The sequence below is a fragment of the Herpailurus yagouaroundi genome, unplaced genomic scaffold, assembly GCF_014898765.1.
Source record: "Herpailurus yagouaroundi ecotype Mexico unplaced genomic scaffold, PumYag 67793, whole genome shotgun sequence".
Taxonomy (NCBI): domain Eukaryota; kingdom Metazoa; phylum Chordata; class Mammalia; order Carnivora; family Felidae; genus Herpailurus; species Herpailurus yagouaroundi.
Window position 1 is genome coordinate 23,934,522 of NW_024420586.1, and position 17,942 is coordinate 23,952,463.

At 46.1% G+C, this 17,942-nt stretch overlaps 1 protein-coding gene across 3 annotated transcripts; it reads left to right on the top strand.

Annotated features, from left to right (window-relative positions):
- The first annotated feature begins 899 nt into the window (after positions 1-899).
- RGN (regucalcin) lies at positions 900-13,777 on the top strand. Of its 3 annotated transcripts, none has more exons than XM_040468786.1 (7): positions 900-984; positions 2,573-2,752; positions 4,908-5,090; positions 8,867-9,082; positions 11,433-11,564; positions 11,936-12,090; positions 13,405-13,777. In XM_040468786.1, the coding sequence occupies exons 2-7, from the start codon at positions 2,584-2,586 to the stop codon at positions 13,453-13,455; spliced, it is 906 nt and encodes a 301-aa protein (XP_040324720.1). In that variant the 5' UTR covers positions 900-984; positions 2,573-2,583; the 3' UTR covers positions 13,456-13,777. The 3 variants fall into 3 exon arrangements, with proteins under 3 accessions (XP_040324720.1, XP_040324721.1, XP_040324719.1); XM_040468787.1 differs by lacking the exon at positions 900-984 and adding an exon at positions 1,027-1,278; XM_040468785.1 differs by lacking the exon at positions 900-984 and adding an exon at positions 2,147-2,276.
- The last annotated feature ends 4,165 nt before the right edge of the window (positions 13,778-17,942 follow it).

Below are 17,942 nucleotides of genomic sequence, written 5' to 3' on the forward strand. Positions count from 1 at the left end.
CCTGGGTGACTCACCTCGGCTCAGCGCATGATCTCCTGGCTCATGAGTTCGAGCCCCGCATCCGGCGCACTGCTGTTAGCGCAGAGCCCGCCTCGGATCCTCTACCCTCCTCTGTCTCTCTGCCGCTCCCGCGCTCAGCTCATTCTCTCTCTCTCAAAAATAAAAATAAACATTTAAAAACAAATAATGAGGCAGCACCGACCTCGCGTCCAACACATACAATAAAACACACAAATCTCAAGCGTAACCACCCCGATGACTTTTGACAGTTCGTATTTCTGTGCAACGCAGACGTTCATCCGGATACACGTCCATCACCCCAGAAAATTCCTTTCACCCCTTCACAGTTAATATCCGGCTCCCATCCCCCCAGCGGCAACCACCGTTCTGTTTACCTCCCTCCCTGAATTTTGTGTTTGTTTGTTTGGTTTGGTTTGGGTTTTTTTTTTGCACTGTTTTAAACTTGGAGGTTCTTTAGAGAAACTGCGAAGAGTGTGGAGCTGAACCGTACTTAGGATCGATAGGATCTTTAAATCCAATCAAACAAAGCCTTTCCGCTTCCCCCACCAAAAACGCTTCGCAAGAGTTGGCCTCCAGCCACCAGGCTTTCTTCTCCGCTAGGAAAAGGGTGGATTTGTTTAACCGCTTTGTTCTTTCCTTTTTTTCACCTGCTTGTGTTCAACCGGACCCTCGACCGCAATCTCTGCTAGGCGTTTTAACCATTTTTCTTGTTTATGTAAGAGATAAACTCGAGCTCTCAGTCCAAACTCCCAGGCTTAGGTCCCGCGGGCTCCAAGCCTGTGCCCCGCCCCCTCCCCCCTGTCCGGGGTGGCTTCGTAGGATTCTTCCAGGAGCCCCGGAGGAGGGGCCCAGCGTTGGGGGTTGCGAGTCCCCCCCCCCCCACCTGCGAGCCCGCCGCGTCCCCCGCCCGGCCCTCCCGGCTGGGCTGCCTGACCTTTGAGCCGCCTGCAGGTCGCCAGCCTGGTGAGTGCCGGGGTCGGGCCGGCCTCCCCGTCCCCCCCCCCCCCCCCCACTCTCCGGGGGAGGAAAGGTTTGGCGACCGCCTAGCGAAAGCCCCTCGGCCCGCTCTTCCGACCGGGGCCTGCCGGCCGGAGACCGACTGCCCCCTGCGCGCCCCGGGGACCCCGCGCCCTGCACGCCCCCGCTCGGCCGGCCCGTGCACCGGGCGGCCTCGACCTGCAGCTTCCCCAGGGCCTCGCGGTCGCCCGAGGCTGCAGCGGCGCCACCGGGTCGCGCGGAAGCCCCTCACCCGCACAGGTACCGCAGGTGCAGCGGGGGCACCCGCCGCCGCGTGCCCGCTCCCCCCTGCCGGGCCGCGGGTGCCCGAAAACCCCGGGCGGGAAAAGGACGTTTGCCGGCGCGCCTGGCTTGCACGCCGGGGGCGCGGGGTTAGAAGTCGCTGTTGCAAAAGTCCCGCGTCTGATCTTGGGCCTTATCTCAGACTGATAGCAGGAAGGCCTTTGGAGCCCGTGCCAAATTTTAACAGCCGGCGCGGATTCCGAATGCTACGACGCTGGCAGTCAGCATTTAAAGCCTATTTGAGCCGTGTCTCTTGTAAAAAAAAAAAAAAAAAAAAAAAAGCAATATATCGAAGGAAATTTAATTAAAACAAAGATTCTTTTCCCTTTCCCCGTGTCACTCATTTGCCCCATCCGTGGGTGGGACCCCTCACTTCAAAGCAGAAAGATGCCAGGGAGAAAGTTGCCTGTTTTTCCTCGCCCACGGGGTTACTTAGGTAATGTTGTTGGTTTATTTGTTTCTTTTCTGATCGTTTTTCTTTGTCTTCTCCCCGTTCGCTGGTCACGCTCTGGCCTAAAGTCCCAGCATGAAATGTTCCTGCCTGCGGAGTTCAGACTCCTTGCCAAACTGGCACCGTGCCTTGCTAGGCGGCCAGAAACAGCTGAGAGGCTGTCCCACGGGGGTGCCCAGACCGTGCCCTTTTCTGCACCCCTTCCATCGCGGGCAGTTGAAAAGGGGTGTCCGTTCTCATTCGGTTCACGGAGGAACGTATTTCGAAAAGTGCCGTTCAGAAAAAGGCAGAGCAGGAAGGTTCTGGCCTTCGAGCGGTCAGAGAAGGGAATCCGCACCATCCGCGCAGGGGGAGGGCGGCGGGAGCTGGTGTGCTGCAGGCGGGGGAGGGGCCACCAATGAGGGAGCTGCCCGCCCCCGCCCCACCTTGGGGGCTCGGGCGCAGGCATAAAGGGCAGCCTTACCCCGTCCGAGCGGCCAGCTCTCCGAGGGTCATTGGCACCGAGGTATGGATGTTGGGGTGTTGTGATTTTTTTCCCCCCTCTCTTTTCAAAAGATAGCTTGAAAATAGGCACTGGGAAGTAAGTCAGTTGAAGATGTCTCATGCCGGACTGTCAGCTCTGTCTTCATTTTCCTATGCGTGTCTTCCTGCCACATGGCGTTACTTTGTTCTGATGAAGGGAAAAGTGGCTTTCCCGTTCTGGTAAAAACCCAGTCTGCACTTACCAGCGCCTCAGGCCAGGTGTTTTGCTGAAGTTGCCCGACGCGGTTACATTTTATCTTATCTCTGTTAACCTTCCAGAGATCTCTCGCATGATCATGTCTTCCGTTAAGATTGAGTGTGTTTTGCCGGAGAACTGCCGGTGCGGCGAATCTCCCGTGTGGGAGGAGGCGTCCAACTCTCTGCTCTTCGTCGATATTCCGGCAAAAAAGGTTTGCCGGTGGGATTCGCTCAGCAAGGGAGTGCAGCAAGTGACCGTGGGTAAGGATGAAGGCGGGGCTCTCCCTGGGTCCTGCCCGGATGGCTGTCTTTTCCCTGGGGAGTGGCTGTCACCTGATGTGTCATTCCCCAGGGACCTTCCTGGTAAAGGGTACTAGATATGCTTTAACACTTTTGGATTGTCCTGCTCTCTGTATCCCCTGTGTCCTCCCACTTTGACCCAGGAGAAACTTCTGGATGGTCAATACTTTCCTCTTCCTCTGTGGGGGAGACGGCAACATTTCCCCATCTTGTTTTGCTCAGGGGGCGCACAGTAGGGTCTTTCCAAACATCCTCGGGAGCAGCTTTAAAAGTTGCAGACCCCGTTTGTGGCACAGCAAAGGCTGTCTTATCCTGGGTCAGGCCAAGCCCTCAATCCGCGAAAAGAAATAACAGGCATATCCCTTTGAACATAAAAAGAAGGGCTTTCAGACTTACAAAGCATCAACCAGGCCTATCCGGTCATGGTAACAAAATAAGATTCAGGACGAAATTCAAGGGCATTTGGATGAGATTGTTTATGGCCACGTGATCCCCAGTGGAGGGGTTTCTCATTCTCTGGCTTGAAGGGTGTGGGCTTGGTTAGAGATAAGGAAGTTGCTTATTTTGTGTTCATGAGAAGAGATACCAGGAATTCCTGTGACCTCGGACGGCTCATCCCAGAACTGGTGACTTCAAACTTTTTTTTTTTAATGAGTGGGAACAGCTTCTTTTTTTTAATTTTTTAAATTTATTTTGAGAGAGAGAGAGAGAGAGAGAGCAGGAGAGAGGCAGAGAGAGAAGGGAGCATGACCTGAGCCGAAACCAAGAGTCAGACGCTCAACCTACTGAGCCACCTGGGCGCCCCAAGAGGGAACAGCTTTTTAACTCACCCAGGCATATCAGTTCGGCTGGAGGCAAAGCGACTGTGACCAGCGGTCAGAGTGGGGAGAGGGACCTGTTGCCTTCCCCAGTCTCTCTTTGCCAGCCTGCACACATTAGGGATATATCCCCACCTCCAATCTGCAAACTACCCCCCACAAACCATAGAAAAGGCTTATGATGTCAGCAGTCACTTAGGAAGTCTCAGGCCACAGGTCAGGATCCATGATGAGAATGTGACCTTCCCAATAGTGTCCCGCACATTCTCCGGGCCCCTCGATGGCTGGAATCAACTTCTGAACAGGGCTTTTAGCTAAGACCTGCTCCCGGAGCACCTGGCGCCTTGTGCTTGTTGAAGAGGTGCTCAGAAAATGTTTTCAAAATAAATTCCGGTCAGTTGGTTTCCTGTGATTGCTCACCATGGTAATCAATCTCTCCACTTCAGAGGAAGAAGTCTCCTTATACGCGGAAAAATATTAAACCCAGGAAACCTAACATTTAAAAAGTACAAAATGTAGGGGCGCCTGGGTGGCTCAGTCGGTTAAGCGTCCGACACTTGATCTCAGCTCAGGTCTTGATCAGAGTCGTCAGTTCAAGCTCGGCACTGGTTGTGAAGCCTACTTGAAAGAAAGGAGAGGGGCGCCTGGGTGGCTCAGTCGGTTAAGCGTCAGACTTTGGCTTAGGTGATGATTTCGCGGTTCGTAAGTTCAAGCCCCACATCAGGCTCTGTGTTGACAGAGCAGAGCCTGGAGCCTGCTTCGGATTCTGTGTCTCTCTCTCTCTCAAAAATAATATAAAAAAAAAGAAAAAAAGAGAGACAAGCCCTGTTTCGGAGGGAGAGTGAGATGTCGCAAAGCCTAGTTACCAGAACCAAACGCAGTTTGTAGCTCTGGGTATCCTGGAGACCAGGTGAATCGAGCATCACTTGCTCTGTGACAGCTACTCTGGTGTCCCCTTGTCCCCCCACCCCAGTTAGGGACCCCCTCCTTCGAACTTGATGTGACACCCGCCCCAGTGTGTCACGGTGTGACTTCCCTGCTTCTCCCACTAGACTGGAAGCTTCCAGAAGAGTTGGGTTTCATTCCCCGTTCTAGCCCTGCTGCCCAGAACACTGCTGAATGAATATACTCGGTTAGGGAGTCTGCACCCTCCAACTGAAGGGAGAGGGCACTCCCATTGTCAAAAGAGCTGGAATCCCCTCGGGGATGTCTGGTGGCACGATGCCTGCGCTGGGCCGCTGGGCCGCTGGGCCGCTGGCCCACGTGTGGAGTCCTGAATGCTGCTTTTGCTTCTGCAGATGCCCCCATCAGCTCTGTGGCCCTTCGCCAGTCAGGAGGCTACGTCGCCACCATTGGAACAAAGTTCTGTGCTTTGAACTGGGAAGATCAGTCGGTGGCTGTCCTGGCCACAGTAGATAAAGATAAGAAAAACAATCGATTCAATGATGGGAAGGTGGATCCCGCTGGGAGATACTTTGCTGGTATGGTTTATCTCTAGCACCTGTTGACTGAGCCTTGGCGATAAGCAAGACTTAGAGTTGTACTGGTAATGGGTCTTGGGGTCTTTTATCATTACTTGAGTAGCCTTTGACTGAAAACAAAATCCCGTGAGAAAGGCTTCATAAATATCCCTTTCAATTTCTGTCTCCAGCAGAGACTAAAGCGTGCATGGTACTTTTGTAGTTTAAATGAGTTTTAAAATAGGGGTTTTGTGGGGTGCCTGGGTGGCTCAGTCAGTTAACCGACTTCATCCGACTTTGGCTCAGGTCATGATCTCGTGGTTCGCGGGTTCGAGCCCCGCATCAGGCTCTGTGCTGACAGCTCAGAGCCTGGAGCCTGCTTCGTGGATTCTGTCTCCCTCTCTCTCTGCCCCCCCACCCCCGCCCCTGCCCCTGCTCATACTCTGTCTCTCTCTCTCTCTCTCAAAAATAAATTTAAAAACATTAAAAAAATTTTTTTAGACAAATAAATAAATAAAAAGTTTTGGGGCTCCTGAGTGGCTCAGTCGGTTAAGCGTCCGACTTCAGCTCAGGTCGTGATCTCACGGTGCATGGGTTCGAGCTCTGCATTGGGCTCTGTGCTGACAGCTCAGAGCCTGGAGCCTGCTTCGGTTTCTGTGTCTCCCTCTCTCTCTTCCCCTCCCCCGCTTGTGCTCTGTGTCTCAAAAATAAATAAACATTAAACAAAACATTAAAAAATTACATTGGTACAATTTCATCTGATGTACTGTCTATATTCCAGTTTGGCCATTAACCAAATAATGTCCTTTATAGCATTTTTTCCCCTCTGGCACAGGATCTAGTCTATGATTATGTATTGCATTTACTTGACATGTCTCTTTAATCTTCTTTAGTTGGGAACAGTACATAGCCTTTCTTGTTTTTTATGACACTGCCATGTTTGAAGAATATAGTCCCATCCAACTCCCCTTGTTTTTTATTTATTTTATTTTTTTTTAATTTTTTTTTTCAACGTTTATTTATTTTTGGGACAGAGAGAGACAGAACATGAGCGGGGGAGGGGCAGAGAGAGAGGGAGACACAGAATCGGAAACAGGCTCCAGGCTCTGAGCCATCAGCCCAGAGCCCGACGCGGGGCTCGAACTCACGGACTGTGAGATTGTGACCTGGCTGAAGTCGGATGCTTAACCGACTGCGCCACCCAGGCGTCCCTCCCCTTGTTTTTTAAATTTATTATTCTTGTTATTCTTATTATTAATGTTTTATTCGTTTTTTTTTTTTAAAGAAAGAGAGCATGAGCAGGGGAGGGGCAGAGAGAGAGAGAGAGAGAGAGAGAGAGAGAGAGAATCTTAAGCAGGCTCCACACTCAGCTCAGAGCCTGATGCAGGCTCAATCCCATGCCCCTGGGATCATGCCCTGAGCCAAAATCAAGAGTCAGACGCTTAACCAACTGAGCCACCCGGGCGCCCCAGTTCTGTGGCACTTTGTGAGACAAAATAAAGATGTCGTCAGGGTCGCCTAATATTTTGATCAATATTTGCATGGTGTAGATTTTCCTATCCTTTCACTTAGTCACTGTCTGTATCATTATATCTGAAGTGAGTTTCTTATACCTAGCAGATAGTTGGATTTTTTTTAAATCATCTTGAAAATATTTTAATTGATGTGTTTAGGTTATTTACATTTACTGTAATTACTAATATGTTTTGAGTTAGATCTACCGTTTTGTTAGTTGTTTTCTCTTCCTTCCCTCTGTATTTTTTGTTCCTCTGTTTCCCCTTTCCTGCCTGCTTTTGGGTTGTGTGAACATTGTTTTAGAATTCAATTTTAATTTATTTGTGGTGATCTTTTTACTCTATCTCTCTGTATAGTTTTTAAGGGCTTCTGAAGAGATTGCAAAATATACAGTTAACTTTTTGCAGTCTAGAACCAATATTTTACCACTTCAATTGATCTTCACTTATTTATGCTATAGTTGTCTTTTTTTTAATGTTTACTTGTTTTGAGAGAGAGAGAGAGAGAGCACGCACACAAGAAGGGCAGAGAGACGGGGAAAGAGACAATTCCAAGCAGGCTCCTTGCTGTCAGTGCAGAGCCCCAGTCAGGGCTTGATCTCAGGAACCATGCGATCAGGACATGAGCCAAAATCAAGAGTCGGACACTTAACTGACTGAGCCACCCGGGTGCCCCTGTGCCCCTGTGTTGTCTTTATATATGTACATGCAAGCCCCATCGGAACATGTGATTTTTGGGGCGCCTGGGGCGGCTCAGTCGGTTGGGCATCCGACTTCAGCTCAGGGAATGATCTCAAAGTTCATGGTTTCAAGCCCCGCATCAGACTCTGCGCTGACAGCTCAGAGCCTGGAGCCTGCTTCGAATTCTGTGGCTCCCTCTCTCTCTCTGCCCCTCCCCTGCTCACACTCTATGTCTCTCTCTCTCTCTCTCTCTCTCTCTGTCTCTCAAAAATAAATAAACGTTAAAAAAAAACTAAAAAAAAAATCCTACGGCAAATCTTGACACATTCGTCTTAGTAAGCAACCTCTATGTTTAGGTTCAGAGCATTTACCAGAAAAGCTGTGACCTGCTGTCTGTGAGGTGCTCCTAGGATCTGGTCCCCATGTGGGCCACTCAGCGCCGGTCTGAGACTCAGGAGTTCTAACCACAGCTTCATTCCCAGTCTTTGGTATGCTAATTAGAACCAGATTCGTGCACATACAAGTTGAAGATGAGCCCGGAGATCATCAAGAGCTTTATGGGATGCCAATTTCTGAGCAACATCCCTCTTCACTATTTCTGGGTGCCTTCCATTTTCCTGGCTCTCTCCTTGTCACTCCTCCAGCCAGAAAGCACCCTGTCTCTAGGACGGTGCTGTCTCTGGGGGCCAAGCAGCAGGAGGGAGGGAGAGAGAGAGAACGTAAACACAGCAGTGTTTGGCTCTGCCTTTTTGGAGCTACACCTTCACCAAATGGAGAGGAATGTCCCCTTCCCTGAGTCGTGGTTCCTGCAGTTTCTGTTGCTGGCCACCGTCTGCCGTTGCTACCCTTGCCACGGAACTGACGGAACGGAGAAAGGCGTGGAAAATACCCAGTCTCTGAGCCTCCAGAGTTTCCTTTTCTGCTCCCTGGGCCAGATTCAGAGGGTTCCTCTTGGATCCCGGTCTTCACCACAGCGCTCACGTCCAAGTTCCAGGCCGCGTTGAGTTCAAGCTGGGACATACTGGAAAATAAAACAGAGCACTCCCCACCAGTTAGGTGGCATTGCACATTCTGGTGTTCTTCCCCGGAGCTGCCTGATATGTACTTTTCAGAGTTCCCAAATAGCTACATAGTTACAGACGTTATAGTTGTGCTCAGGCCAAGAAAATGGGGTTGGCGAACATGTACTCCTTCTTGTCTGGAAGAACTATCCGTAACCTGTTGGTATAAGTTTAATTTGCATTATAAGCAAGGTAGGTGTCGTTTATTTAAAATTTTTTAATGTTTATTTTTGAGAGAGAGAGAGAGAGGGCGCAAGTGGGGGAGGGGCAGAGAGAGGAGGACAGAGGATCCGAAGCAGGCTCTGCCCGGACAGCACAGAGCCCGACACAGGGCTCGAACTCACAAACCATTGAGATCTTGACCTGAGCCGAAGTCGGACGCTCAACTGACGGGGCCACCCAGGCACCCCAGTAGTTGTCATTTTTGGAAACAGGGGACCCAGGTTGGGATTGTATGATCATGTCCTTGATTTGATGATGGGCAGGGAGCCCTGGGGCAAGATGCTGTGGAGCTAACCTCGGTGCTTTTTGGGCTTTGTAGGCACCATGGCCGAGGAAACGGCCCCAGCAGTTCTGGAGCGGCACCAGGGCTCCCTGTACTCGCTCTTTCCTGACCACCACGTGGAAAAGTACTTTGACCAGGTGGACATCTCCAATGGTTTGGATTGGTCCCTGGACCACAAAATCTTCTATTACATCGACAGCCTGTCCTACTCCGTGGATGCCTTTGACTACGACCTGCAGACAGGAAAGATCTGTATGTACTTTTTCATTATTCTTTTTAATACTGCTGGTGAGTTTTTTTGTCCCCCTCTGTATGTAACCAGTAAGCTGCCTCTTCCTCAACTCGTCTGAAAAAGTCCTCATTTGGGAGGGGCGCCTGGGTGGCTCAGTCGGTTGAGCATCCGACTCTTGATCTCGGCTCGGGTCACGATCTCACGGTTTGTGAGTTCGAGCCCTGAGTCAGGCTCTCTCTAAACAAATAAGTAAGTAAGCTTAAAAAAAAAGGTCCTCACTTGTCAAATAAGGGTCTGTCTGGTGGTTACTATGCCAGTATAGTCACAATTACACAGACTTGACTATTTTTTCCAGTGAAGCCATGGCCCTCAACACAACTAATGGTGGCCGCCGTTGCAACAATATGAATAGATCCTTAATTCCCTTTCTTGCCACCATCTCTAGAAAGAGGCTCACCTTATAATGGATCCTATTCTACCAGGATGTGCCTATAGGGAAGCAATACACAGGACAATGAGCTAAAGGAACAGAAAGTTAAGGTTTGGGGTTGAAATCTCTCACTTGCGCTTTAGTTAACCATAGGAAGCTACTCAGAGACAGATGAATAATCTTCCAAAATAGAGAAGTTTACAAAGTAGTTGCAGATTGTTCAATTCTGTCAATGGGTTCTACATGAGCCGTAGTTGGAAGCTGGGAGGGAAGGAGTTCTTGAGAAAAATCTAGAAGGGAGTGCTTGAAACTGTTTTGTGAAAGGTGCCAAACCACAAGAGCCAAACCCATAATGAAAATGACATGAAAAAAAATCACAAGACTCTCGTATAATTTAACCAGAGGCAAACTATTTCAGTACTGATGTTTTTGCTCTGAAATATAAAGTGCTCTGTTTTATGACTGTTTTTACCCATTTTACTTACGCATTTTTTTATTTTTTTATTAAAACAATTTTTTTAATGCTTATTTTTTGAGAGAGGGAGAGAGAGAGTGAAACAGAGTGCGAGCATGGGAGGGGGAGAGAGAGAGGGAGACACAGAATCGGAAGCAGGCTCCAGGCTCTGAGCTGTCAGCACAGGGCCCGACGTGGGGCTCGAACTCACAAACCACGAGATCATGACCTGAGCCGAAGTTGGATGTTTAACCGACCGAGCCACCCAGGCGCCCCAGGAACAAGCTCTTCAGTGTTTAGTTTTGATAAGATGATTTTGGAGCATTTGGCAGAAACAGAACTGGTACATCTTACTAGTTTTTGCACGTGAACTGTTCACGTGGTACCATTATTTTTATAACCATAAACTGAAATGTATCAGGTCTAACCATAGACTGAAATGTATCTAAGATGTGCCAGAGCTTCAGTTCCGGCCAGCCTCAAAGAGAACTATTGGTATTTTATTAAGAATTCTACTTTTTGGAGCACCTGGGTGGCTCAGACAGTTGAGCGTCCAACTTCGGCTCAGGTCATGATCTCATGGCTCGTGAGTTTGAGCCCCGCATGGGGCTTTCTGCTGTCGGTGTGGAGCCCCCTTCGGATCCTCTGTCCCCCTCTCTTTCTCTGCCCCTCCCGTACTTGCAATCTCTCTCTCAAAAATAAATAAACATTAAAAAATTTCTACTTTTTTTCTCTCCTCCTCTGAAAGCTTAGACAGATAGGTCTGTACCCAAACCAAAGAGAGTATGATCATCCCCAAATCATGTGGTAAAAATCCTTTGTTGAGGAGTGCCCACTTACATTTCTGGACATTTTTGTTTTTTATTATCTATTTAATTTTTAAAGTTTATTTATTTTGAGAGAGACAGAGCATGAGTTGGGGAAGGAGAGAGGGAGAGGGAGAATCTCAAGCAAGCTCTGGGCAGCCAGCACAGACCCAGACACGGGGCTTGAACTCACGAAACCACGAGATCATGACCTGATCCGAAACCAGGAGTCAGATGCTTAACCAACTGAGCCACCCAGGCACCCCTGGACGTTTTTGTTTTAAAGTTATGAACTCTTGGGCACCTGGGTGGCTCGGGCGGTTGAGCCTCTGACTTCAGCTCAGGTCATGATCTCGTGGCTCGTGGGTTTGAGCCCTGCATCGGGCTCTGTGCTGATGGCTCAGAGCCTGGAGCCTGGTTCGGATTCTGTGTCTCCCTCTCTCTCTGCTCCTCCCTCAGTCATGCTGTCTCTCTCTCCTTCAAAAAGAAATAAACATTAAAAAAATAATAATAAAAAATAAAGTTATGAGCTCTTCTGAATCATCTCACATGCCAGACCCTGACTAAGCAAACGTGATCAGGATTTACAGGCAGCTTGAGCATCACTGTCTGATGCTCAGTATTGAGCGGCCTGTTGTTTCGTTGTACGCATGTGTGTATTTGTTTGTTTTTAACTACAGCCAACCGCAGAAGTGTGTATAAGCTGGAGAAAGAGGAACAAATTCCGGATGGAATGTGTATTGATGCTGAGGGGAAGCTCTGGGTGGCCTGTTACAATGGAGGAAGAGTGATTCGTTTAGATCCTGAGACAGGTAAAAATAAAAAATAAAAAAAAATCCCTGCCCTATCTAGAAAAAAACAGACACTAGCAACGGGAGAAACTACATTACTGACAAAGTTATACAGAGATATATTCAAAGGTCTCGGTAGGGTGATTTTGGAAATAAAGGCCAAACATATAGCCCCGAATTTACAGTCAGTCTTCCTTTCCTGCGGAGGTAAGTCTTTTGGGCCAACACAAATCATCAGGGAAGGTTAAGTCAAATACATGGCTGATATCTGACCTCCACTTTTTGACTCCTCTTTTTGGAATATCCCTAATCCTCTGCAAGGAGTCCAGAAAGGCTGTGCAGGTTGGAGATTTGCTGGAGCTAGACTTTCAATAAAATATTTGCTCCTCTAGGGAAAAGACTCCAAACTGTGAAGTTGCCTGTTGATAAAACAACATCATGCTGCTTCGGAGGGAAGGACTACTCTGAAATGTACGTGACATGTGCCCGGGATGGAATGGACGCGGAGAAGCTTCTGCAGCAGCCTCAGGCTGGTGGGATCTTCAAGGTGATCTGGCTCTTTCTTTTATCTTGAGGGTGAGATTGGGGAGATCTTTGGCTAAGTAACTGAGCCATTAGTGCCTTTTCATACTTGTAAACATCATGCTAGACTTTTAAAAACATTTTATTCAGGGGCGCCTGGCTCAGTCGGTTGAGCGTCTGACTTCGGCTCAGGACATGATCTCGAGGTTCATGAGTTTGAGCCCCGCATCGGGCTTTCTGGCATCAGCATGGAGCCGGCTTTGGATCCTCTCTTCCTCTCTCTTTCTCTCTCTCTGCCCCTCCCCTGTTGCACTCTCTCTCTCTCAAAAATAAATCAACATTTAAGAAATAGCCTAAAAATTTTTTTATTTAGATTTTCTAGACTATAAGCCCAGGACGATGTGTTCAGCCTACTTTGTGGTGTACTTCAAAATATTTTGGGGCTTCAGTAGTGCTTGTTGAAATTCTATAAATTGGTAGAATGGGCTTGGAAAACCAGTGTTTGAAACATGTTTATAAGATCAATTGAGGGGAGCCTGCGTGGCTCAGTCAGTTAAGCGTCTGACTTCAGCTCAGGTCATGATCCCACAGTTCGCGAGTTCAAACCCCCTTTGGGTTCTGTGCTGTGACAGTTAAGAGCCTGGAGCCTGCTTTGTATTCTGTCTCCCTCTTTTTTCTGCCCCTTCTCCACTTATTCTCTCTCTCTCTCTCTCTCTTTCAAAAATAAATATACATTAAAAAAATTTTTTAAAAAGATCAGGTGATTGTTTTGATGTCACAAAAATATCTTTGGGTTTCTTAACTTCTTTTTTGCAACAAAACAAACACTGGTAAAAGTCATAGACCTCTCAAGCTGAAAAGAAATAAGAAGATGGTAGAAATAAAATCAGGTATTTTTAAATTTTATTTTAGAGAGAAAGACCACGCACAAGCTGGTGAGAGGGGCAAACGGAGAAAGAGAGAGAGAGAGAGAGAGAGAGAGAGAGAGAGAGAGAGAGAGAGAATCTTAAGCAGGTTCCATGCTCAGCACAGAGCTCGACTCTGAGCTCGATCCCACAACCCCGGGGTCATGACCTGAGCCAAAATCAACAGTTGGACGCTCAACCAACTGAGGCACCCAGGTGCCCCAAATTCAGGTTTAAATACAAGTTAATTGTAGATGGTTGCCAGTTGGATTATTATCAATGGACCACCTAATCAAGTAATCCCTTTTTATGATAGGAAATAAAACAAGGATGATTGGTGGCTAAATAATAGTGTTATGAATCACAAAACTGCTTTTAAAGAATACTTGGGAGTTATCTTTTAGCAAAGTTTCTCTCTTTTCTTTTTTTAACAGATAACTGGCCTGGGAGTCAAAGGAATTCCTCCCTATCCCTACGCAGGATGAAGACACAGAAAATTCTAGAGCTGAAATTTCTATGTAGTTACCAAAAAAATAAATGATGTGATTAACAGGGCTAACTTTTTATTTACAATTTTTTTAAGGTAGAGCATTTTAGTAAGGGGTGACAGGTAGTTTTGATAACACTACAAGGCCTTCTGAAAAGGTATTATAGAAATGTAGAGAATTGTTCAACTGTAAATTAACCTCTTGATTCTTTGCAAATAGCTAGAAGCGGAGTGGGGAGGGACCCTATCTGTTCTGTATTCCTTACTTGTTATACCTAAAGCTTCAAAAAATTAATAAATACTGGCCTGGTAATGACTTATTATGATTATATTCCTTTTTATTTTTATCATAATTTTATAAAATATACTGCAATGCTAACCTACCCTCATATTATTCTTCCTATATGCTATTTTTTACAAGCTAAAATATTCCTGGAGGTTAAGAATTAAACACTCTAGCAAAATCCATGCTTCCAACAGCCACCTAAAAAATGTAAAAGTACTATATGACTTTATAGAAAGAATACCTTTATAATTTTTAATGTGTATTTATTTATTTATTTTAATGTTTTTAATGTTAATTTTTGAGAGAGGGACAGAATGTGAGTGGGGTAGGAGCAGAGGGAGAGAGGGACACAGAATCTGAAACAGGCTCCGGGCTCTGAGCTGTCAGCACAGAGCCCGATGCGGGCCTTGAACTTGCAAACCATTGGATCATGACCTGAGCTGAAGTTGGACACTTAACCGACTGAGCCACCCAGGTGCCCCTAGAAAGAATACGTTTTAAAAAAAAAAAAATAGCTTTATTGAGGGCGCCTGGATGGCTCCGTCGGTTGGACATCTGACTTTGACTCAGGTCGTGATCTCATGGTTCGTGAGTTCAAGCCCCACATCAGGCTCCGTGCTGACAGCTCAGAGCCTGGATCCTACTTTGGATTCTGTGTCTTCCTTTCTCTCTGTTCCTCCCCTGCTTGTACTCTGTCTCTCTCTCTCTCAAAAATAAATAAACATTAAAAAAATTTATTAAAAAAATAGGTTTATTGAGTATAATTGACCTATACATACTTAAAGTGTACAATTTGATAAATTTGGCGCATATATACATCAATGAAACCAACACCACAAGTAAGATAATGAATTTATCCACTACTCCAAGACTGTCTCTGTGTCTCTTTATAATCCTTTCCTTTGGTTCCTCTGTGTGTCTGCCCTCAGCCCCAGGAAAACACTGATCTGATTTCTGTCACTATTAACTAGCCTTAAAATTGGGTAGTGTGAGGGGCGCCTGGGTGGCTCAGTTGGTTAAGCATCCAACTCTTGGTTTCGGCTCAGGTCATGATCTCATGGTTCATGGGTTCAAGCCCCACGTCAGGCTCTGTGCTGACAGCATGGAGCCTGCCTGGGATTCTGTCTCCCTCTCTCTCTGCCCCTCCCCTGCTCTCTCTCTCTCTCTCAAAAATAAATAAACATTTAAAAAAAAGTTTTAAAAAATTGGGTAGTATGATTTCTCCAACTTTGTTCTTTTTCAAAATTGTGTTAGCTATTCTAGTTCCTTTGGCCTTCCATATAAATTTTAGAATCTGCTTAACTATACCTACAAAAAAAATCATGCTGCAATTTTAATTGAAGCTGCTTTAAATCTGTAGAACAATTTAGAGAGAATTGGCATCCAGGAACGTGGTGCGTCTTTCCAACTGTTTAGGTCTTCAAATTTTTTCATCAGTAGTTTGTAGCTATCAGCATATAGATCTTGTACATGTTCTGTTAGATTTATATTTGAGAACGATGTGCATTCTGCTGTTATGAGTGTTTTATAAAAAATTTTTTAATGTGTATTTTTTAGAGAGAGAGAGGCTCGCAAGTAGGGAAGGGTCAGAGAGAGAGGGAGACAGAATCCAAAGCAGGCTCCAGGCTCCGAGCTGTCAGCACAGAGCCCGACGCGGGGCTCCAACCCACGAACTGCGAGAGCATGACCTGAGCCAAAGTCTGATGCTTAACCGACTGAGCCACCTAGGCGCCCCATGACTTGAGTGTTTTATAAATGCCAGTTAGATTCAGTTGGTTGTTGGTGGTGTTGAGTTCTTCTACATCCTTCCTGAGCTTCTGTCTTCTAGTTTTGTCAATGGGGAAGGAGTGTTGAAGTCTCCAGCTATAATTCTGGATTTGTCTATTTGTCTATTCAGTTCTGACAGTTTTGGGTTTGAGTATTTTGGAACTCTGTTGTTAGGTGCATACACCTTTAAAATTGTATGTTTTGAAGGGCGGGGGGACGCCTGGGTGGCTCAGTTGGTTAAGTGGCTGATTTCTGCTCAGGTCATGACCTCATAGCTCGAAGGCTCATGACTTTGAGCCCCGCATCAGGCGCTGTGCTGACAGCTCAGAGCCTGCAGCCTGTTTCGGATTCTGTGCCTCCCTCTCTCCCCCTCCCACGCTCATGCTCTGTCTCTCTCTGTCTCAGAAATAAACATTAAAAAAAATCTTCATCAAGATTAAATCCTTTTTTTAGGTAGAATGTGTTTTTTACCGACTGATTTGGCATATAGACTTGATCTAAAATGTTTACCAGAATTTTTCTTTCTTTCTTTATTTGTTTATGTATGTATTTATTTATTTATTTTAATTTGCATCCAGGTTAGCATATAGTGCAATGATGATTTCAGAGGAGTAGATTCCAGTGATTCATCCCCTATGTATAACACCCAGTGCTCATCCCAACAAGTGTCCTCCCTAATGCCCCTTCCCCATTTAGCCCATCCCCCCACCCACAGCCCCTCCAGCAACCCTCAGTTTGTTCTCTGTATTTAAGAGTCTCATGTTATGTCCCCCTCCCTGTTTATATTATTTTTGCTTCTCTTCCCTTATGTTCATCTGTTTTGCATCTTAGTGTTTGTATTTATTTATTTAGTTTTGAGAACAGAGCTTGAGTGCAGGAGGGGCAGAGAGAGAAGGAGACGCAGAATCCAAAACAGGCTCCAGGCCCTGAGTGTCAGCACAGAGCCCGACGTGGGGCTCGAACTCACGGACCGTGAGATCATGACCTGAGCTGAAGTTGGGTGCTTAACCGACTGAGCCACCCAGGCGCCCCTGTTCTGCACCTTACATTACACATAGGAGTGAAGTCGTACAATATTTGCCTTTCTTTGATTGACTTATTTCACTTAGCATAAGACCTTCTAGTTCCAAGGTTAAATCTTTTTTAAAGATTTTAGTTTTTAAGTAATCTCTACACCCAGTGTGGGCCTCAAACTTAGAGCCCCGAGATCAGAAGTCACATGGCTCTACCGACTGAGCTGTCCAGGCATCCCATCAAGGTTAATTTTTTTTTGCTCTCAGCCATCAAGGTATTTACCATTGCTGTTCTTCATTCCTGATCTACTAGGTTTCTTTCTGTCTCCTTTTTATTGTTTGAAGAACTTCCTTTAGCAGTTCTTTTAGAGTAGGTCCGTCTGCTGGCTATGAATTCTTTCAGTTTGCCTTTATATGAGAGTGTCTTTATTTCACCTTCATCCCTGAAGGTTATTTTCACTGGATATGGATCATGGTTGATAGTTCTTGTCTTTCAACCTCTTGACCCTTCCAAAACATGCTATTCCTGGGGTGCCTGGGTGGTTCGACGGGTTAAGCATCCGACTCTTGATTTCAGCTCAGATCATGATCTCACAGTTCATGAGATTGAGCCCCGTGTCTGGCTCTGTGCTGGCAGCGCAAAGCCTGCTTGAGATTCTCTCTCCCTCTGTCTCTGCCCCTCCTCCACTTGTGCGCGCTCTCTCTCTCTCTCTCAAAATGAAAAAAAAAAAAAATGAAGTTTTTAACGAAAAGAACTTTAAAAATGTGCTATTTCCTTTTGGCCTTCGTGGTTTCCAATGAGAAAAATGCAGTCTTTGAAATCATTGTTTCTCTACAGGTAATAATTTTTCTCTTGCTGATTTCAAGATTTTTTATTTGTCTTTAGTTTTCAGCCATTTGATTAGGATGTGTCTGGATATGTGTTTCTATGTATTTCTTTGGGTTTATCCTGTTTGAGGTTTTGTTGAATCTGTAGGTTTGTGTTTTTTACCTAACTTGAGAAGTTTGGGCAATTACTTCTTCAAATATTTTTTCTGCCTCACATTTCTCTTCCTGGGACTCCAAAAACTTGAATACCAGACTTTTTGTTGTTATCCCACGAATTCTTGAATTTCTGTTAAATTTTTTTTCAATATTTTTTTTCCTCTCTGTTGTTCTACTCATCTATCTTCAAGTTCGCTGGCTCCTTTCTCTGTTTTCTTTGCTATTGAGCCCACCTAGTTATTTTTGTTGTTGTTATTTTATTTTTCAGTTCAAAAATTTCCATGGGGTTAATCTTTGTGTTTTTTCTATTCCAATACTTTCCATTTCAATATTTGGAGGATTTTCATGATTGCTCATCCAATCATTTCTATAATTGCTATTTTATTTATTTTATTTTTAATGTTTTAATTTATTTTTGAAAGAGAGAGAGAGCAT